Source organism: Rhipicephalus microplus, chromosome X (genome assembly GCF_043290135.1).
Source record: "Rhipicephalus microplus isolate Deutch F79 chromosome X, USDA_Rmic, whole genome shotgun sequence".
Lineage (NCBI taxonomy): Eukaryota > Metazoa > Arthropoda > Arachnida > Ixodida > Ixodidae > Rhipicephalus > Rhipicephalus microplus.
The window spans coordinates 206,787,006-206,809,577 of NC_134710.1; the positions used below are offsets into that span (position 1 = coordinate 206,787,006).

At 43.5% G+C, this 22,572-nt stretch overlaps 1 protein-coding gene across 3 annotated transcripts in view; it reads right to left on the bottom strand.

The window, feature by feature from the left end:
* Positions 1-3,559: 3,559 nt before the first annotated feature.
* raskol (Ras GTPase-activating protein raskol) overlaps positions 3,560-22,572 on the bottom strand; it is a 188,093-nt gene continuing 169,080 nt past the window's right edge. For all 3 annotated transcript variants that reach the window (XM_037435912.2, XM_037435913.2, XM_037435914.2), the window contains 3 exons: positions 22,251-22,320; positions 15,494-15,681; positions 3,560-3,950 (listed from right to left, as the gene is read on the bottom strand). In XM_037435912.2, coding sequence (XP_037291809.2) covers positions 3,701-3,950; positions 15,494-15,681; positions 22,251-22,320 — 508 coding nt within the window. In that variant the 3' untranslated portion in view covers positions 3,560-3,700. The remainder of the gene's footprint in view (positions 3,951-15,493; positions 15,682-22,250; positions 22,321-22,572) is intronic.

Here is a 22,572-nt window from a genome sequence, read left to right on the forward strand (position 1 = left end):
TATCCTTTGAAGGCGAGTAACAGTGCTAGCAACAAGAGTTAAAAAGAAGGCAGACACACATACTGATTCACAGCTGAAGGTTTATTTGGTTAGCACTTGTTGTTTCCACTGTTAATGGCCTTCAATAATGAGTTTCGACCAACTAACCCAATATGCAGCTTTGCGATAATATATGTATATGTGTTGTGTGTACATATATGCATATATATATATATATATGTATATATAGATATATATTTGTATGTATTTAACATGTATAGCATTCTCTATAAGCTCCTCTGGACAGTATTGCATGTCAAAATGCACATATTAGAGTGTGCACCAACAGCACAGAGCATCGTGTTACATGAGCGATGGTACTCTAACTGTCAACGACTTGTCCTTAGGCACACATGAAACTCAACGAACAGAAAGCTTTTACTTTTTTTTTACAAAAGAAAAAGAAGTGCTCTTTGGTAATGGATCTGTAAATGACAACTTTGCCATCAACTTCACATGGCGGGGCATAAAGTAAGAAGGTATACAAGCTCACACCTAGGATGACATCCAGACCCAAACGTAAATGGGTACAACATTAACTAAAATTTACAATATTCAAAGATGCCAAAGGCACATCTGTGCTGCAAATGAATCAACATTTTTGTTAAACTGACAACAAAAACAATACAAACTTTATACAAATAAGAAAAAATGACAGTCTCATTTAACCACTAGCAATCCCTGAAACGCAGTAGCCGGGCAAAAGCTGCAATTTGTACATAAAAGAAAAAATGTATATATGCATTTACCACGGCATTCGTTGTAATAATATACACCCATTTTTTTTCATAACACCTTTCTTATGTATATACATCTTTTCTTCTTTGTCAAGAGCAAATAACTGATGCATCATTTGTAGTGTGAACAGCAAATAATGATATCTAAATGCAAAACTTGCACAATAGAGATGCATATATGCAGCACATAACACAAATGGAGAGCCAGCTGCACATTCCAAAAAGCATTCAAGCTGAGCCCTCGAATGAGTCAGTTTCACCAGAGTAACACTTCTGCTGACAGAATCTCATCAATTCTCATCACATCCCCAAAGATAGTTATACCAGATGTGGTGAATAGCAAGCATGTATTGGTGAAACACAGCAGTATTGGCATTAGCCTATTGTAATGATTCACTGCCCCCATTATTAGACACTGCTTTTGAAAAGGAAACATTCAGAGCGTACCAATAATTTACCGGAAAGAGGGGGTTCACAAAGCTTCTCTTCATGACCATTAATTTTGCAAACTACATTATCCAGCTCAAAAAAAAAAAGGCGACCCTGCTGAAAATTGTATCTTTAGAGACATAACAGTTTTAATGTGAGCTTTTCAGGGTTTCTCGCAATGCTTTAGATGTAAAACAGCACACATAAATGAACCAAAAATAAAAAAAATGGTAAAATAAACACTGCTATTACAATATGCAAGTCTGAGTTCAAAAAATATCCAATGTCTCAGATGCAAAATATACTCAGACAATACTGGGAATAACAAAACAGTCTTGAAGAGACTGATGGCTTATATTAAGACTTAGCGCATGATTGGAGGCCACATAGCCGGCTCTCATAATCCTGCCTACTCAATTCAATCCACAGTAATATCAATGCAAGAATTTTCAGCCAACATAGATATAAAACTATTTTACTATGCAAGAAGGCCTTGGTTCTCTACTCCTGGCAAGCACCATCTACAACAGTCCATAGAACTTAACCTCACTGCATTTTTTATGATTGTCAGATAAATTATTCAGACTTGTTAAGCTTAAACCTACATATTTTGATTACTCAAAGTAAAAATGTACAACTTAAGTTTGCATTAATGTGATAATGCTATCCACTTAAGATACCATAAATGTGACCACAGACATGATCTGCAACAGATGGACTAGGGTGGTTTGTAACACATGCTACAGTTTGCAGAATAACATTTCATTACAACCAATTAATCCTGAGAAGACTTCAATCTGATCATAGTGCACACACAAGAACCCAAAAGCAACAAAACTTTTTGGAAATGCACAATGCAGTTGTGTTAAGAGCTTAAGCTCACAGTACCAGCATGGCCAATTATGCCATGATATTAAAGGAACCTGAATGCATGATGCCTTCTTGGTGTGAAAAAAAAAAAAGTTCTGTGCTTTTTTTTTTGTGAATTATGCCCGGTCAAAGGTTCCTGGTTCTTTCAAGAAAGTACAAAAAACAAGAAGAGAGGCAAAAGCTGTTCTGGACAAAAACATTAAGGTCCAGTACAGCTAATGCGACGAAAGCATAGACAAACACAAAAAAAAAAACAACGTCAAGTTCTACATTAGCAACTAATTTAATAATAAATTCTTGCAGCCCCATCTCACCTGGCTTTGAATTAAACTTTATAATGCAACAACAGTTAAAAAACACGAACCAAGAGTAACGAATAGCTTTCATCTTCCTAATGATTGCCTTCGCACACTGTTAAGCAGCTCTGACTAACCCTAGCAATCATCATAAAACTTGAGTGAGCAACATAAATATAACAGCTCAGTAATCTTTCTCTGCTAACTTAAGTGTACCAAAAAGGTCACAATCGACATGAACTTGCTTCTACCAATATACTGGTATGATGCACAAAGACCTATTTGTTGCCACTTCACAGACCACATTTCAGCCGCAGAAGGTAATAAGGCATCTCGATCCTTGCAAGCAAATTTAAAGAAGGCCACACAGGTAATTCAGCCAAAATTTTCCTTAATTTATACACTGCTCATACTGCTTAGCAAAAACTCAACGATTTACACTAGAATGCCATATAAGTACTTTTTTTTTCCCCAGGATGGGTACCCTATGTGTGCTGAACATCAAAGAACAAAGTGCCTTTCAAATCTGACATCAGTAAGAACATTATTTTGAACATATGAAATTGCTAATTCTAAATAAAAAAATAAATAAAAATCAGTAGTGTCCATTAATGTAGCTCATCAATACTGAATACTTGATATAAAAACAGTTTTTTTTCTATCATTTAGTCAAGTTTACAACAGCGAAACATATTCAACAACTTACAATGTAGGCACTGCAGTGTTATACTAAGTGCTTAAATGAGGCCAAAAGCGCCCTGAGACAACCTTGTACAATTTATGCTATCTATGTGAAACTGGCTAAAATAGACAGTGAAGTGGTCATGTGAAATGCTACATTGTCTCTGTTGGTACACTGGAAGCAGTGCTTTGATTCGAGCATCACTGTCATCATTTCATCATACATAAGAGAGAGAGAGAGAAAGAAAACCAGGGGCAAGTTTGTACAGAAAGATAGACTTCTATTTCCTCTACTCACACACATTACAAAGCAATGAGATATTGAGTAAGAACCGCTGTAGAGCCTATTGGCCACTGGCTTGGCATGTCAAGTAGGTTAACTACTATAACTTCTGTTGTATTGTACAAACACACAAAGGCCTGTTTATCAAAAGCTTGCATTATGTAGCACCCAAAATGAATCTCCAAATTTCCGGCTTCGAATTGCATAAACTGTTGTGAGCCACCAAAGATGAGACTGCCACAAGAGCATTGTAAGGACACATTGTCTACATTGTAAGAGCATTGTGTGGCCTTGTGCACAGAAAGACCACACAATGTGTCTTTCCTTGAGGGCACACTTGTGTGAAATGTGATGGGCACACACTGTCAGCAGGAGCTGCTCCTGTATGACGGTGGTGGCGGCGAGGAAGCACCATTGGCCAGCAGTCGGGGCTCTAGCTGAACCTGGTCTTGATAGTGCTGGCGTAACTGAGCAAGAGCTCCCAGCAATCGCTGGTTGGCTGCATCCAATGTCTGGATCTTACGCTCTTGTGCATCAATCAGCTGCTGTTTGGCCCGAATCATGCCCTGCATCTCTCGCTGCTCCCGTCGTAGCTCGTCTTCGACAGTGATTAGCCTGCACCAATTCGGGGATGCTTACTGCTCATTCAATGCTCTCAAAAACATTTTCCACTTGGAACAGGCACACAAGCGGCTTACAGTGTGGGGCTATTCCACACCAAACGTCCCAGCAATCTTAACAAACATCTCAAATGTATTCGAAAAAAAAAAAGTGGATTTAGTGTATTGATTTAGTGAAAGAAGTGAATTGTTAGAATAATTTAGAAAGCAAAAAATTTTTTAGTCATGTCGAGCCTTCCAAATTTCGCACATTGTGGTTTCGATGATGTTTGTTAGAGAATTTATTCTGATAGTACTGTGCCTAATTTCAACACCAAATTTGGTTCGCATTTAAGCAACGGCATTTGTGTAAGGTGTTTGAAGGTGAATAATATTGCTACAATTTTTCTTCCTTATATGCTTCCAAAAATCTTGCCAGGATTATGTCTTTGCATTTTTTTCTGATGTAATATAGCACTATGTATGAATATAAGTAATCCATCAGACCACCCAAGTTTGTAAATGTTATGAGAGAAAACTATGTATGAGAGAAAACTATTAATTCCAGAAAATCATTTTGGTCCACATCGAGACGCAATTTACACCACGTGGTCCTATTAAAAATCAGTTTTACACCTTAATCAAAAGCAAATAAATGGTTGCTCAATTCTGGCAAGTCAGCAAGTTAAATCAGTAAATTTCTTGTTTTAAGTGAGTGAGTAAAAACTTTATTGACCATGTCCGGCGTCATTGAGCGGGGTGGGGCTACAAGCACCCCGGCGCCTAGGTGACGGCCTCGAGTCCTTGGACCCGGGCGGCATCCTGGGCATGCCGGACGGCCCACAGTTGATTGGCAAGGTCGTGACTGAGCAGAACCGCCTTCCATCGCGCCTCGCGGTTCGAGACCGCCATGTCTATTGGGTTCGTAGAGGACTGCTGCGCGTTACCGGTACACTTCCACAGCATGTGCTGCAGTCGCTCTGGCTCCGCACGCCTTACACGCGTCGGACGTATAAATGCCTGGGTAGCAGAGGCGAAGGATCACCGGATTCGGGTACGTGTGTGTCTGTAGTTGTCTCCAGGCAACCTGCTGTTTCTTGTTTAGTTTGGCGTGGGGTGGTAGATATTTGCATCTGTTCAGTCTGTAGTGTTGCGTGATGTCTCTGAAAGTGGTCATGCGATCCCCCCATGTCCATTCCCGCATCGCTGTCGAAGTGTGCGAGACATCGGGACTGTCGGCAGGCGTCCCAGCTCGGCATGTAAGTCCTCGAGCCGCGGCGTGGGCAGTCGCGTTGCCCGCAAGCGGAGGGTCCGTGTGGGCAGGGGTCCATACGAGGAAACTGTCGTTTTTGAGGCAGATGTTGCGTTCGTGAATTTGGAGAATGCGGGCCGCTTTGCGGGAGATCCGGCCGCTGGCGTAGTTGCGTATCGCCGCCTGCGAGTCGCCTATTATCACCTCGGCGTCCGTGGTGGCTATCGCGAGGGCTATGGCAGCTTCTTCGGCCCCCTCCGTCTCTTCCGTGCCTATCGTCGCACTCGTGACACAAGTTCCTACATGATCCGTGATCGCGACCGCGAAGCCGCGGTGGCAGTCGTAACGGGCCGCGTCCACGTAAACTGTGTCTTTGCTATTGCCGAATTTCTTTTCAAGGTCTTGGGAGCGCCTGTTGCGCCGACCGATGTGATGTGTCGGGTGCATGTTCTTCGGCAATGGCAGAACGACGATGCGCTCGCGAATACGTCTGGGTATCCCGACCTTTTCGCCGCGCTGCGTATGGTAGTTGATACCCAATGTCTCGAGGATGTGTCGACCAGTTCTGGTCTTCGCCAGACGTTCGTACTGGGCGATGTTGTGTGCTTCGATTATCTCATCTAGAGTATTGTGCAACCCCAGCTCGAGAAATTTTTCCGTGCTGGTATTGGCCGGTAATCAGATTGCGCGTTTGTACGCCTTGCGGATGAGACAATCTAGTTTGGTGCGTTCAGTCGCCTGCCCCTTGAGGTAGGAGGCGACGTACGTTATATGGTTCATAACGAAAGCATGTACCAGGCGAATGGTATTGCTTTCCTTCATTCCGCTATGCCGATTTGTTATTCGTTTCAGCAACCGGATTGTTTGATTGACCGTGCCCTCTAGTCTACGAACGGTTTCGCCGTTGTGGCCGTTGGCGGACAGGCGCAAGCCCAGTACCCTAATGGTGTTAACTTGTGGGATGACAGCGCCGTCTGAAGTGCGTACATTAATTTCTCTATATGCGCACTCGAATGCGGAATCGGCATTCTTGGGTTTACAGCCCCTGCGCGAGGGTCTATAGAGCAGGAGCTCCGATTTAGCGGCGGAACATTCGAGGCCAGTGTCGCGAAGGAAGTCCTGCACCACGTCGACGGCTTCCTGCAGCGTTTGCTCTACGTGGCTGTCATTTCCCTCAGCAACCCAGAGGGTGATATCATCGGCGTATAAGCTATGGTGGAGGCCTTCTATCTCAGCGAGTTTTCGTGGTATCCGACAAGCACGAGGTTAAAGAGCATGGGCGAGATTAGGGAGCCCTGCGGCGTGCCCGTACAACCCATGTATATGTCTTGCGATTCTAGTCCGCCGATCGCTAATCGGGCCCGGCAGCCCGTAAGAAAATCCCGTACGTAGTGGTACGTTCTCTCGCCCAGTCCCAACGCTCGTATACTTTCAAGTATCGCAGCATGGCTAACGTTGTCGAACGCCTTTTTGAGGTCGAGCCCGAGTATCGCTTTGGTGGATCGTGTGGAATTGTCTACGATATCGTGCTTGAGTTGAAGCATAACGTCCTGCGTGGAAAGGTTACGACTGACCCCAGCATCGTGTGTGGGAGCATGTTTCGGTCCTCGAGGTAGTTGGTAAGGCGAGCGAGAACCACATGTTCCATGACCTTACCAACGCAGGACGTCAGGGATATCGGTCGAAGGTTGTCAATCTGTACTCGTTTGCCCGGTTTGGGGATCATAATTATGCGCGGCGTTTTCCACGAGTTCGGTATAGCGCCCGCATTCCAGCACTTGTTCATGTAAGCCGTCAGTTGTTCTATCGACTCATCGTCCAAGTTACGTAGCGCTTTGATGGTTATCCCGTCCGGGCCTGGCGCCGACTGTGTTGAGCCTGTGCAGCACCGCCCTCACCTCTGCAACGCTGAAGTCCTCGTCTAGCTCCGCAACCCTCACCCTCCCAGGCGTATGCCGAGTGCGCGAGGGGGCTACGTGACTGAAAGTAACGGCTTCGCACGTCATCTAGAAATTCCGCGTGGGTGCCTTTGTAGTCATGCAGCAACTTGTTAAGCTTATGTGCGTGCGATGTTTTCGTCTCCTCCAGATCCAAGAGGTGCCGGAGGAGATGCCACGTCTTGGCCCGTCCCAGCTGGTTCTCCATCCCATTGCAGATCTCTTCCCATTGCGTTTTGCATACCTGTAACGCGTGCTCTTCCATGTCCCTGCTTAGCCGTGCTATGCGTCTGCGCAGCGTTGGATTGTGGCATTGACGCTTCCAAAAAAAAAAAAAATTTGGAAGTTACCTATTGATGGCTATCTTCCCATTTGTTCATATGGCAGCTTTCTCACAGAAGCTCTGCACTTTCATCCATGAGAAACATTGAAAATTATTTTCCTCATTAAAGCAAAAGAATAATGATAAAACTTGCCACATATGAATAACTAATTATTTGTTTTCAATTGAGCTGTTACGTTCATTTTTAAAAGAACCACCATGTGGTGTAAACTGTCTCAAAGTGAATAAAAATACATTTTTTTTTAATTCACGATTTCTTTTTATCATAAGATTATTACTTCAGTGATTGACAAATATTTTCAATGTAAAATATAATATTTTAGCAAGATTTCTAGAAGAATATAAGGCAGAAACATTGCAGTAATATTATTGAGCTTCGAACACCTTACAAAAATGCCTTCACCTAAAATGTAACCCAACTTTGTGTTTAAACAAGAAGCAATACCATCATTAAAAATTTTCTATCACACATCACTCAAACAAGATCATGTAAAATTCGGAAGGGTCCCATGTGAATAAAGTTTTACGCTAGAATTATAGCGTTTTACTGTTTCCAATGCATTTAATCCCCATTACTTCTTTTTTTAATACATATAAGATGGTCGCCAAAATGGTTGGGGCATTTGGCATGAAATGAGCTTGTTATGATTAAAAAATCAATTAATTTGATTGTACCACAGAGAGCATTAACATGCATATTAAGGTGGGACCCAAAACCATGAGGCTGTAGAATGGGTCTTTGATCTTTAAGAAGGAAGATAGAAGCAGAGAGACACAGGACAGAGTGCAAACTTACAACCAATTTTATTGCACAGATGGCGGGAATACATATGCAGTCAAGAAGGCGAGGAGATCATACACAAAAAAGAACAAATGATGGCGCATGCGCCATACCACTTTATTCCAAGCTTGAAATGACAACTTAACTGAACATGTACTTGTATTCATTATCCAACTGATTGACGGACGGGGCACTTACACACTCAGTTCCTGCTTTGCGAATAAAAAAGCCTCATGTATTTCACGTACCCTCTTGTCCTTATATCTTGCCATTACTTGGCATTCATCAAAATTCAGGGTGCACCCACAATTCGCACAGTGACTCGCCAAGTGGCTGCCCACTGATCCGCGCATTAGATTTGCGTGCTCCCTAAGGTGATCTTTATGACAGCGCCCTGTGTGACCGATGTAGTATCGACCACATGGTAAATAAATCAGATACACAACGCCTATAATACATTCTACAAACATCTTTACGTGCTTCGCATTGCACCCGACACTTAAAGATCCTTCGTAGTTAACTCTTTAACAAAAAGAGCTCAGCTTGTCTTTTGCCGTGAAGACAACCTTTACCCTAGTTTTCTCAACGAATATTTTTAAGCAGTGCGAAACTTTGTGCACACAAGGAATGGCAGACACTTTAGGCTTTGGCTGGTCCTGAGGTGGGTGCCGTTCATTCTTTCCCTGCTTCAATACATTCAGAAGTGATTCTGCTATGCCCGAGAGCAAGTGATCAGGAACGCCTGCTTTCTTAAATCTTTTAACTTGGTTGCCAAAACTGCTCTGAACCTGGTAATGGCAAGACCTTGATAATGATGCCATCATACATGATTTGGCGATTTCTCGCTTAACAAGCTAAGAGTGTGCTGAACTAAAGGGTAACAGGCTTTTTTGGAGCGGGGAGCGTATTGCCAGCACACGTGTTCTGGCAGAAACATAAGCTCCAGGTCTAAAAATCTAAGTCCGTTATTGTCAGGGAACTCCATCATCAGCTGCAGATTAGTCATGTTCTCAGAAAAAATGCTAAAAATTTCGTCCGCGTGCTGCCTTGTGTCACACTGTTCTGGACTATAAAAGACTGAAAAATCATTAATGTAGCGGAATACCTTAACGGTATGTGTCTCAGCAAGCCTCGCTTGCATGCGTTTGTCATAACGAGGTAATAAAATGTCACTGAGGAATGGAGCTAAACAGGACTCAATACACACGCCCTGTCTTCGAATGTACCATTTGTCATTTTTCGTGACGAACGTCGACGGCAAATAGAAGTTCGGAAGTTCAAGAAAGTTATCTACGTCAGTTCCATAAAGTTTACAAAAAATATTCTCACCATATCGCTGGATGCACTCTTTCACCTCCTCGCACAGAATGTCCTGAGGTAGGGAATAAAATAAGTCCTTAAGGTCCACGGAGAAAGCACAAGCACTTTGGGGACACCTATCATGTAGAAAGTCTGAGACGTCCTGGGGTTTTCTTACGATGAACGAATCTTCAATGGTCAGGGCTGTAATATGCATTTGTAGATACTTTCCAACAAGTTTTAGCCAGGAGTCATGCTCCAATACGATGATCCGAAAAGGGCACAGTTTCTTGTGGGTCTTGTCCGTGAACAAGAAACGGAGGTTTGTACCTTTGCACATCATCACCGACAGGGCCAATCTAGTGAGCGCCGCTATTTCGTGCAGCTTCTCAGCTTTTCACTTAACTTTGACTGCAGCTACTTTTGGCAGTTCTCTGATGTTCCCTGAAAAGGCTGCTACCACCTTTTCTTCATAGAGTGGTTTTGGAACTAAGACAAATCCTCCTTTCTTGTCAGACGGGAGTAACTTGATGTCCGCTTTTTTGATGGGAATTTCGATGACTGCCAAGTAATGGCAAGATATAAGGACAAGAGGGAACGTGAAATATATGAAGCTTTTTTCATTCTCAAAGCAGGAACTGAGTGTGTAAGTGCCCCATCCGTCAATCTGTCAAATAATGAATACAAGTACCTGTTCAGTCATTTCAAGCTTAAAATAAGGTGGTCTGGCGCATGCACCATCATTTGTCCATTCTTTTGTGTGTGATCTCCTTGCCTTCTTGACTGTATATACAGTCGAGCCCACATATAACGGCCCCACTTAAAACGAGCTTTCGCTTAAAAAAAAAAAAAAAAAAAAATATCCGCATGACCGTGAAAATATACATTGGTTCAATGGCACTATATCACACTTACAACGACCGTCTCTGAGCGCCCTGACCGGTTACAGCGAACGGAGTCAGCGGTCTGCAGACTATCCGGGAAACCAATTTTGACCACTGATCAGGCATCGGCGAGATGCCCATACATTCTGTTGTTAAACGCCAACCCTGCCTCCGCGACCCTCTAGTTGCCGCTCTCCCCAACCCATGGAGGAAGGAAAGATGTTTTCTTCCTCCATGCCCCGACTGCTTTTTGTTACGCACCCCTCCGTCCTTTGTCCCCCCGCTACTCTGAGCACCCCGCATCGCCAGACAAGGCCCGTGTTTCCACAGTGCCAACGATCTTTTGAAGACCGGTCGGCCATCTACCCTTTTTTTTTTGGTCGCTGGTACTGTCATTGGCGTCGTCGGCCTGGAGTGACCAGATCATTTGCCAACATCATCGGCCACCGACTGTATCCGATAGTTTCCGTCTAGTGCACGTGCGTACGCTACCCCACCGGCTCTGATAATTTGCGATTCGTTTCAAGTTTAGGACTTGTTCTTGCTCACTTCCCACTGGGCTCAGCATGCCTTCCGCGTGCGTACAGAAGCGCGAGAACGGCTGTTAATTTGCGTGGAACGAATCGCGAAATATAGAAGTTTGTGAGGCTGTACAAACCCGCCGGCACAGCAAAAGAATTTTTTTACCACGGCCGCCGATTCTTTGAACACCGCCGCACGCACCGATCCAGGCGACTATGCTTCTGCGCGCGCAGGCACTCTTTCCAAGTTTTTTTGCTACGTGCGAGTTTCGCGGACCTTTCAAGCAAGCTACCCAACCTGCCTCTTTCCCGTGTGTTTTTGTTTTCAAGGTCGCCCTCCCGCCGCATCCTCCCCTCTTTTTATCGCAACTCCTTGCCCGCCACGCTGGCTCGAATTAGTTTTGTTTTCTGACTGGAAACGGGCCCAGAGCTGTTCCAAGTGTTCTGGCATGTGTGTTGCGTGTGCGCGTCTTGCTCGCTCTTGGTGTGCGTGTGTGGTCATGATGGCCGACCGGAGGACTAGCACGCTTTTTCCTGCCGCTCAGCGAAACATCGAAAGTGTGACTGCTTGGCTTGAGCGTAATCCGTGCGTTAGGTGCTGCGTTGCGGAGCGCTTGCTCATAGCTGTTGACCACCTGGCCGCTAACTTGTCGCTTCGGGCGTCGCAGTATTCAGCTGTGGAGATGGTGAATATTTCGTGTGCGGCGGTGACGACTCCATGCGCGCGAAACTGTTTTCGCGAGGGCAACTTCGTCGACGTTGGGCGCGATGCCGAGCCTGAAGCTTGCGAACTGCGGCGGCGATTTGTGGCAGCGCGCCGTCGACTCCAACCTGGGAGAGCGGGTGGGACATCTGTTGCGATGGTTTAATTAAGGCCGATGATAATGCCGACACTGCGGAACCGTGCACGGATTGGGGCATTGTGAATGAAGTACGTGGCGAGAGCGATTGGGAGGAATAGGATTGCGAGAATGACGATACTTTGGAGCCAGTGTCTCATGCAGCTTATGCCACGGGCCTCGGCGAACGAGCACTCTGCCGTTTTAAATGAACTCGAGACCACCCTTATCGCTTCTGCTCTTCGAAACACGTGTATCACGGACGTTTTGGGGCAAAAAAGTTTGTGTTTTCACTCGCAACTTTTTTTAACAGATGTGTTTCATTTACTACGAGCTTTGGGATACAGCGAACAAATGCCGTGTCACGCTCAGGTTCGTTACAAGCGGGCTGGACTGAATATTCTCGCCATTTGTGCAATAAAATTGATTGTAAGTGTGCGCTCTGTCCCATCTCTCTACTCTATCTTCCTTCTTAAATGTTCCCTGCGCACCCAGGAAGTATACTTCTTTAAAAAACAGTTCTTTGAATCACACATATGTATCAACACAAATATGACGACATTAAACAAGAAAAAGATACATTTGGACGCAGATATAGTGAGCTCAAAGGGAGTGGTAAAATTATTCAATATATTGATAATTAGAAGTACAATATATGCATACATGTGATGCTTATGCAAAAATTTGCTGCGTCTCGGACTCTTGAGATGACGAAGAGGAGCAATTTGCAAGTTACATTCTCCAATTTCATGCTAACAAGTAAATGTTACTTTAGTACTACACTAAAACCTTGATACAACGAACCCAGAATAATAAAATGTAACGAGGTAAGTGAAAAGTGAGAAGTCTTGCAATAAACAAAGTGGTAGGATTAAACCTTTTCAACAAATTTTTGGAAACAGTGAACTTAATTTTACGTAATATGCAACTTTGTTATAATGAGGTTCAAGTGTGTTCTTGTTTAATCAATGCCTTCTCATGAAATTAATGTACTAGACTAGCTTTCTTATTCTTCAAAAAGCATGGCGATGCCCCCCTTTTTTTAATAACAAATGATGCAAGTAGCATGCTTTACTGAGCAATAATGCTCCATGCTATTAGTTTTCTTCACTGCGATATAGTAAAACCTTACTAAAGCGTAATTGCCCGAAAATTCGGCACAATTATACACTAACTGGTAGCATGGATTTGAACTAGACAATAAGTAGAATGTTATGCTTGCTGCCACTACTAACAGAGAAATAAGTGTGAAGCTACAGTACATGTAGCATAAAGTACAGACTACAAGGCCTTTTTTTCCTTTTGATGTGAAAAAAATTGTGGTGGTGATGAAAAGGCATTTCGAAACCAACGAGGAACCTAGTGTCAAGGCCGACAACTTATCCAGCTCTTTTCGATGCACGTATGTATGCCATTTGTACAGCGATCCAGTAATGAACAAAAACCTGCACCACTTCACTGAAATGTGGTATTTACTACGATGTGGTACAAACAATCCCAAGTGATTTGCTTGAAGCGCACTGTTTATGGTCATGCCATGCCCGGACGATTTATGTACCACATGTGTGCAGGTGTGTGCGCTGAGTGGTGCGGCCGTTTAGGATCAAAAACGTACATTGCCTGTATGCTTAAAATGCGCCCGTTTTTCAACTTTTAATGTTTGGCAAGTGCCACATATCAGGAATACATGAAACTGCACCCATGCCTCTAAGCACCCATGCTTTAAGTTTATTTTTTATTCTCTACCACAGTGGTTCTCAGCCATGGATGTGTTGGGGACCCCTTGGGGACTGGTGGAAGTGATGGGAGACCCCTTGCAGCGGAGCAGACGAAGGAGAAGCGGGAGGGGGGTACGTAGGTAAATTAATACAACTGAAGCGTGAAACAGATGCCTTTTATTAGGCTTGTGCGAATAGAGCATTTTAGGTTTCAAAACGGATTCGAAGCAAATAGTGATTTTTGTCTAAAAATTTTGAATTGAATTTCAATAGTATATATGACATAAAAAGAAAAATTGGCATATTTATCATGACCTAACTAACCAGCACAATATATTTTTATATTGAAATAAAGCCTCTATGCAAATGTCTTTTTTTTTTTTCTTTCACAGGAAGTCGAAACAACTTTGAGTAGTAGCGGGATATGAGTTTCAGTAGGATGCGAATGATAACCTGTAAAATAGGTAAAATTTTAAATTTCATTATACTTAAAGCATATAAATTGTCATAAGCTTTTAAGCTTAATAAATTTATAAATTAATTTGAGAATAACATGTTAATTTAAAGGGGCCCTGCAACACTTTTTCAAGTAGCCAAGGAGCCAGTAAAGAAGCTTGTTGCCTCAAAAATTTACCACCGCAAAATTTTCAGAAGTGGCGGAGTTCCGAAAATTAGTCACACGCTGCAATCTAATTCTCTCTTTTCGTCCTGACGAAATAGCTGGAAGCTAAGCAGGGAGGAATGGCACGGCGAAAGAAAATACGCCACACGCACCTTGTGACCTTGAGCACCTCATTTTTTTTCTTTTTTTCTTAAATTACGCAGCTTTTCAGTGTGATCGCGCCCACACGCCTAGACATGCCGCAGCCTCCCGCTGCAGTTCCAGTGATGACCAAGTGAGCCATGTTAAATCTGGCTGATGCAATAGCTTTGATGAGTGATTTCTGAGCTTGTGGTGTAATTTGCCGAGAGAAAAGAGCAATTTTTGGCTGGCTTTGAGAATTTACTGTGAATCGCAGGTCACGTGCTGCGCCATAATATTTGGCTCGCGTATTCTCGGAAGCCTCGACTACCGATCGGGAGCGTTTTCCGACTATGCTAAAAAAATGTTGCAGGGCTCCTTTAAATTTGCAGGGGGGCTTTGCGGCGAAGCGGATTTCCCCTAAATGGGTGCTTTCATGGTTTAGCACTCCGACACTGCAGCAAAACTACTTTTACAAGCCGTTACATGCGGATTAATATACACATATCTGTTCATTGCGAATACTTCGAAATTTTTAATAATTTAAATTCCAATTGAAGTGAATACTCTACTATTTGAATATTATTATTCGAATATTTGCACAACTCTACGTTTTATTGCTACCAAAAAACATGAAATAAATGTGCCACATCACTTCATTTTGGACAGTTTATCAATGTGTGGCATAGTCACGCTTAAAGAAAAATGCGGGTGAGAGTTTCGCGGATCATAGAAATGGTTTCGCGGACCCCCATTTGAGAACCACTGCTCTACCAGACTAAATAAGGTGTACTGAGTTGTTAAATTCTTATGCTCATTAATAACTTGGTTTCATACATGTTGCAACATAATACAGCAATGTAAAAAAACCATTTTTGTTACACAAATATATATATGAACAAACTTTAGCTTGTATCAGTAACTATATTACCCTGTTTAAGAGAGGGATGACGTGAGAAAATACTGCAAGAGAAACAGTCTTGCAAAAAGTTGAAAACAAAATATTCTAATTTGCCCCCCTTTTCCCCTCAGAATATCCTGCACTTTGCAAATATAAAAATGGTAATGTTGGGTGGAAGGGAAGATGAAAGTGAAGGGCTTGATGATGACTGCGCAGCAAAAGGTTGTGTGGACGGAAAAACGAGCAAAGCTAACACAGAATCGTAAGCTCAGAGCTTTACTTGCAGTAAAAGCTGCAGGCGCAGCTTACTTCTAGCAAATGTACAGGCAACTGTGTATGTACCTGGTGATGATGCTCTTCATCTGCAAGTCCTTCTCCTGTCGACGCTGCTGCTGCTCCTCTGTGCTCTCACCACCAAGTGTTGCCGAGAGTGGGTGTTGCTGCTGCTGTTGTAGCTGGGTCTCGGCTAGACTGAGCTTGCGCTGCAGCTGGCCCATCAGCCGTTTCAGCTGGGCCACCTCCCGCTCATACTGTTACGAGAACACATGCACACATTTAGGCTGGCTGGCACTTCAGCCTCAATGCATGCCCACAGAAGCACACACATGTGGTAATTTTATGTCCATGTTTAGATTGCAAGAGATACGCAGGTGCGAAAAAGGTGAAACTGTTTTATACGCACATCTTCAATTTCAACTAACTGTACACATCAGTATTATAAGAAAAGTGTCCAGCCCTACGAAATACCATTTCTCATTTTATAAGCTTGACTCTTTGACCTTACCTTCACGGTAATTTTTTACGCCCCATGGAAAATGAAAAAAAAAAAAAAAAACATCCTCCTAGTCTGCTTCATCCTGGCCAGAGAATACCCCCCCCCCCCCTCTTTCAATTACAAAATCAAAATGATTTTAAAAAATACAGCTGAATCCCATTATAAAAAGCACTGAAACAAATAAATTTTGGCCACAACAACAGCAACAAAAATTCATTTCCCAACCACCCACAGAAAACAATGCAAAAAAGAGAGAGAGAGAGCCTTACCACAACAAATAATATTCCCCATGATATTTTTGCTTCAAGTCTTTCTGAGTGTTACTACATACATATGATAAGAATGCATGCTTAGGACTGCCATAAAACTTTGATGGCAACTGTATATACAGTCGCCGACCGATTTTTCGGACCTGGCGGGGACCGAAAAAAAGTACGAAAAATCGAACAGTCCGAAAAATTCGTTTTCGCCAAAAATTTAAAGTTTATTGCATCAGGCAGGTTTAAAAAAGTCCTTGATGCTGCCTTGCCTCAAACTACGCTTTAAGGCAATTTGGTTTGCCCGTATTTGCGCCAAGGTGACATCGTCGCCGTAAACGCTCGACAAAATTGTCACCGCGTTGGCGATCTCCGCCACCGACCGCCATCCAGCGTCGACCGTTATCCGGCGACATCTAGCTGCGAACATCCACTCTCTATTAGCTTGATTATGGCCGCTTTCTTCTCCATCGTCAGGGTCGTATACTTCCCACGCTTCTTCACACCACCTGGCTCCCGCGATGGCACAGATAGCGGAGCCATGGCACTGATAACACAAAATTCGATGCCGCAAATAGCCGCTGCGAAGCACACAACGTCTCGACGCTACGCGACACATCACGTGCAGAATGGCGACTGAAAAAAGCTGCAACGACAATAAAAGAATCCTTCTTTCGTCTCCTCCCCGTGTGATGTGATGACGATAGTGCTGACCGAAGACGAAAAAACGGCATCCATCACCGCGTCTTTTAAAAAGCAAACACGGCCTCTGAAACTTAAAATATGGCGTGAGCATTCCAATCTCGGAGGCAGGAAAGGCATCTGAAGACCAAGCTTAGCCAAGCCGACGAAAAATCCAACATGGCGGCGTTCACAATGGCTTGGGGCGTGGCACACAAGGAGGATACATAAAACTTGCTGGAGTGGAAGCCGCCTATGCGCCGCTACGGGAGAGAGTGAAGCCACGCCGAGCGTGCGGCGGCCACGTTGCCAGTGGCAGAAAAGAGCCGAGCGCTGCAAATTTATGCTTCATCGTGCTGCGGGTGAAGTGTCTCGTGTGTTTATAAAGCAACTAAAGCAAGTAATTCTGGTTGTAAATGTTTATTGCGACTTGTACGCAGCCAAGTGGCATGTAGAGAACTCAATTAAAGTGCATATGCATCAAATAGCGATGCCTAAAGCAAACACATAGTCGAAAACATAGGTGCCCTACTGGTGGTTGAAAATTATTGCCCTTGTCAAAAGTGGTCCCACCTTACTTTTGACCGATTCTCTTTTTTTTTCTTCGTCATGTGTTGTATCCTAACTTTTACGTATTGTTCGGCGATATGCCTGCACAAACTGTAAACCTGATTATCAAGCGTATCAAAGTCTATGACGTGCTGCTCTAGTTTATGGAACCAGTTATTCTCGGAGGAAGCTCATAGAACTTTCAGGATGAGGTGTTTTGCTCTTGACTTCACCATTGTGATGGAATCACATTCAGCCTGTAGCCGCCTCAGTCCTCGACTTCTTTACAGGGGCTAATGACATCTCGCGATGGTGAAACAAGACCACCTCGCCTCTTACATTTAATTAAAGGTGTCAGCTCATCTGAGTGCATAACTGCTATGCACTCTTCACAGGTAGTTGCAGTTCGACCTTTCGAACAATGAAGCCTTTTATGTATGGCACCACGGAACCGACAAAAGCAGAAAAGCTTTCGGGCTAGTCAATGCGATGAGTATTGTCGTGGTCATCGGGCTGCAGGACTGGGGCCTTGCGCATGTCAGTGAGATTGCTTCTGGATCTACCATGGCTGCAGGAGTCGTTGCATTCAATACGGAGAGAACATCTTGGGAGCAGTGTCCAGAACTTGAAGACGTGACTTCCGTCTGAACCAATAGACGCTTGTATGCAGCCATAAACTGCGAAGCTGTTGGGTTGTTGTTATGGCCGCCTCATCCACGTATTGATTCAAAGAAGTTTTCGGCATAGTCTTGACAGAGTTTTTGTGTCAGTAAATATTTCAGCTGACCCTGGCTGACAAGTCTGTCAAACATTCTTTCCGTGCTTGCCATGCGTATCCAAAAACCAATAAATCCGTTTTTTTTCAGTCCTTCTGTCACTGCCCGTTTATGTACGCTCGAGTCTCCAAACACACAAAAAAAACAACAACTTCCAGAATACTTCGTTCCCCTGCCGAAGGGGCGCTTTGTACGACCTTGCCAGCGGGTTCCAGGAGTTTAAGATGTCAAACAAGCCATCAAAAGTTGTAATAAACGTAGATATTGTGCTGGCACCCTTAAATTGCGGCAGCTTTACCTTTTGTTCGCAGAAGTCCAAAGCGTCGGCAACTGAGGCACTCGATCAGTTGTACAGCATATCATACCTTCATTTTCTTGCTTTTCGCATTGGCCGTGGACTTTCGTAAGTTTGTTTCCAAGCCACAACCCTTCTTCACGTTGAAGTGCCTTCAATGCCACTTCATAACCCCATTTCACATGCCTGCCTTCAATGTCAAAGAGGTGGTCAAAGCACTCTGGTGCGAAGTGCACAGAGCTAAATGATCTCAGTCTTTCGCATTCTACTTCTCACGGCGAACGGCCCACTCCCAGAGGCTCCGCATTACGGGATCTTTCGTAAACCTGTAAAACAAATCCGGACTGCTATGTTTTGCACGCTTAGATCGCGTCAGCTATAGCTCCTTTTAGTAACGAGCGCGGAATGGCTATGTCGAAGACGTTTTCGTGTACGTACAGGTGGAATGTGAGGCCACAACCTTTTTTCAACCTGTTGGCACATCTGTAAACGACGCAAGAGGCAACCATTGTAAACCATTTGTCTTTACATGCCGACAAGGTGAAACAAGAACGGACGAAATCAGCAGCTCGCGAGGGCGCTGAGCACGCTTTTTGCCACTGGCAAGATGGCGGCGGCTGGCTTCACTCGCACAACGCCCCTTCCACTCCAGCAAGTTTTACGTATCCTCCTTGGTGGCACAAAACGAGCGATTTAGTCCGAAAAATCGAAATTTCAGGGGCAAATTCGCCCGAAAAATCGGTCGAAACAATGCATTAGCTCTATGGGATCCCTGACGGTGCATTTATGAAGTCCGGAATATCCAACAAGTCCGAATTTTTGGAGTCCGGAAAATCGGTCGGCGACTGTATATAGGGTACCCCAGCTATCTTTAGCCAGAGTTTAAAAATATGCCGACGCATGCAATTACGACACAACCAAATGCATGTTGCTGACCGTTGCCTAGAGTTAGACTTTTTTTCGTGTTCAAAAAATTATTTAATAAAATATGTTTAATTAACTAACTTTTGAAGGAGCAAAGGCGGATAAAAAACTTCTATGAAAAAGTTGTAGATCGGTTTGCAAAACGTCCAATTAGAAAGTTTCAAACTTCATATCTGTTAATTATTAGTATTTTTCTGCTAACTACAACCCTGTCAGCATGCTACATGCCCGGCTCGTGTCCATTTCCTCTTTTTGATTTCAACTATGATATCCATAACCCTGGTTTGTTCCCTGATCCACTCTGCTCTCTTCTTGACTCTTAAGGTTACACCCACTTTTCTTTCCATTGCTCGCTGCATCGTCCTTAATTTAAGCCAAACCCTCTTTGTAAGTCTCCAGGTCTCTGCTCCGTAGCTAAGTAACGGCAAGATGCAGCTGCTATATACCTTCCTTTTGAGGGATAGTGGCAATCTACCTGTCATCATTTGAGAGTGCTTGCCAAATGTGCTCCACACTATTCTTATTCTTCTAGTTACTTCAATCTCGTGGTACGGCTCCATGGTTATTACCTGTCCTAAGTAGACATAGTCTTTTACAACTTCCAGTGCACTATTACTTATCTCAAAGCGTTGTTCTCTTCCGAGGTTGTTGTACATTACTTTCGTTTTCTGCAGATTAATTTTAAGACCTACCTTTCTGCTCTCCTTGTCCAACTTCGTAATCATGAGTTGCAATTTGTCCCCCGAGTTACTCAGCAACGCAATGTCATCGGCAAAGCGCAGGTTACTAAGCTACTCTCCATTGACTCTCATCCCCGACTCTTCCCACTGTAGGCCTCTGAAAACCTCCTGTAAGCACGCGGTAAATAGCATTGGGGAGATTGTATTTGCCTGCTTTACACCCTTTTTGATTGGTATTTTGTTGTTTGTTTTTATGGAGCACTATGGTGGCAGTTGATCCCCTGTAGATTTCTTCCAGGATGTTTCTATATGCTTCGTCCACGCTCTGATTCCGCAGTGTCTACCTGACTGCTGATATTTCTACAGAATCAAATGCCTTCTCGTGATCTATGAAGGCTATGTATAGTGGTTGGCTGTATTCTGAGCATTTCTCTATTACCTTATTGATAATATAAATGTGGTCGATTGTTGAGTAGCCTGTTTAAAATCCTGCTTGTTCCTTTGATTGATTGAATTCTAATATTGCTTTAATTCTGTTAGCAATCACCTTTGTAGATAGCTTGTATACGACGGAGAGCAAGCTGATCAGCCTGTAATTCTTCATGTCCTTGTCATCTCCTTATTCATGTATTAGGATTATGTTAGCATTCTTCCAAGATTCTGGTACTCTTCCTGTCAGAAGACACCTTGTAAATTGGATGGCTATTTTTTTTTAACACAATCTGTCCTCCATCTTTCAGCAGATCTGATGTTACCTGATCCTCAGCAGCAGCTTTGTAACTTTGCATGCTCTCCAAGGCTTTTTAGACTTCTGTCATTACTGGTGGGATGTCATTTGGGTTACTGCTAGTTCTTACATTACAATTACTACTATACAGATCTCTGTAGAACCCCTCCACTATTATTAAAAAACTATCCTATCCATATAGGTAGTTGTTTTGCCTTTCTTGTCCCTTAGAGCATACATCTGATTTTTTGCCTATCCCAAGTTTCCTCTTCACTGCTTTCACGCTTCCTCCGTTCTTCAGAGTGTGTTAAATTCTCTCCATGTTATACCTTCTTACATCGGATACCTTATGTTTATTAATCAGCTTCGGGGGTAGCTTCCTGCAGCATTGGTTACTTGCTACAATGTTAACGACGTCGTCACTGTTGTCGTGCAAAGTTGCCATGAAGTTTGCAAAGTGCGTCGTAGCACACGCTTTTGGGAGCCCCTCGAGATCACAGCAGATATCACTGTTGCAGTTAAATGATTGCAAGAAAAGATAGCCGCAAAACGCTTTTATGGCGTGCGAGGGCAGCCTGGGGACAGTTTGCAGAAGATAGCACCATCAACCACCGAAGATGAGTAAAAAGTAACAAAGAAGCTGTTTCCAAACAGTGTACGCACGTGTCAATTGTGAAAGGCTAAGCAACCTAAGCTTTTTTTTTGCATTACCTTATCTTCTGCTCCTCCCGAAAAAGTTTATATCAAATTTACCCCGCGTAATACATGCACCCCTTAACTTCGCTCCAATTTTTCGAGAAAAAAAGTGCATTCACTGTGCGAATAAAGGCGGTGTATATACAAAGAGAGAGAAGAAATTTTTTTAAAGACCTGCTTGGTGGTCTAGTGGTTATGATGCTCGACTGCTGAGTTGCAGGCTGTGGAATTGAATCCCGGCTATGGCGGCTGCATTTTTGATGGAGCCGAAAATGCTTGAGGCCCATGTACTTTGATTTAGATGCACGTTAAGAGCCCTAGGTAGCTCAAATTTGCGAAACCTTCCACTATGGCCTCTCACACAATCCCACCATGGTTTTGGGATGTTAAGCTTAATCAATTATCAACAATTTTTAGTTGGCTGAAAACTTTCAGAGCAGTGAAGCTGCATTGCAAGACCTAGTATGTCTTCATGTTAGGCATGCTTTCTGCTGCCACGTGCATGGGGTGCTAAATTTTTTGCCATTGAGCCACTTGGCAACACATTGCCCATCTACCACAATGCAGCTGGTAGGTTTGATCTATGTGTGGGACACTGCACAATTGTTCCAGAACTGAAACCTCAATACATCTTCTCTCCTGCTCTGAAACTGAAGATACTTAGTTACAACCGCTGCGAATTTTGGCTGAACATCAAATAGGCTCCCACAAAAAACAATGTAGTAGTGACAGTACTTACTTCACGAAGGCTTCTGTGGGGAAACCTCTCATCATTCTCTCGACTTCTTCCAGACAGCTCACTTGCAGCTCTGAAGGAGACAAGATATTTTTCTTGCATGGATTGACATTACCCACTCTTATGCGTGAATAAATATTGAGCAGTAAAAAAAATTAATTCTTGCTTTTGCTCAGATAGTCCAAACATACGCAAAACTATAAGAAAAAATACCCCCCCCCCCCCACCCACAATATGACGTGTTTTAGTGTTCCCTCATATGAGGAAAAGATGCTATTATGCCACAAACATGTTTCACAAGAGTGACACTTGCACTTCGAAGAGA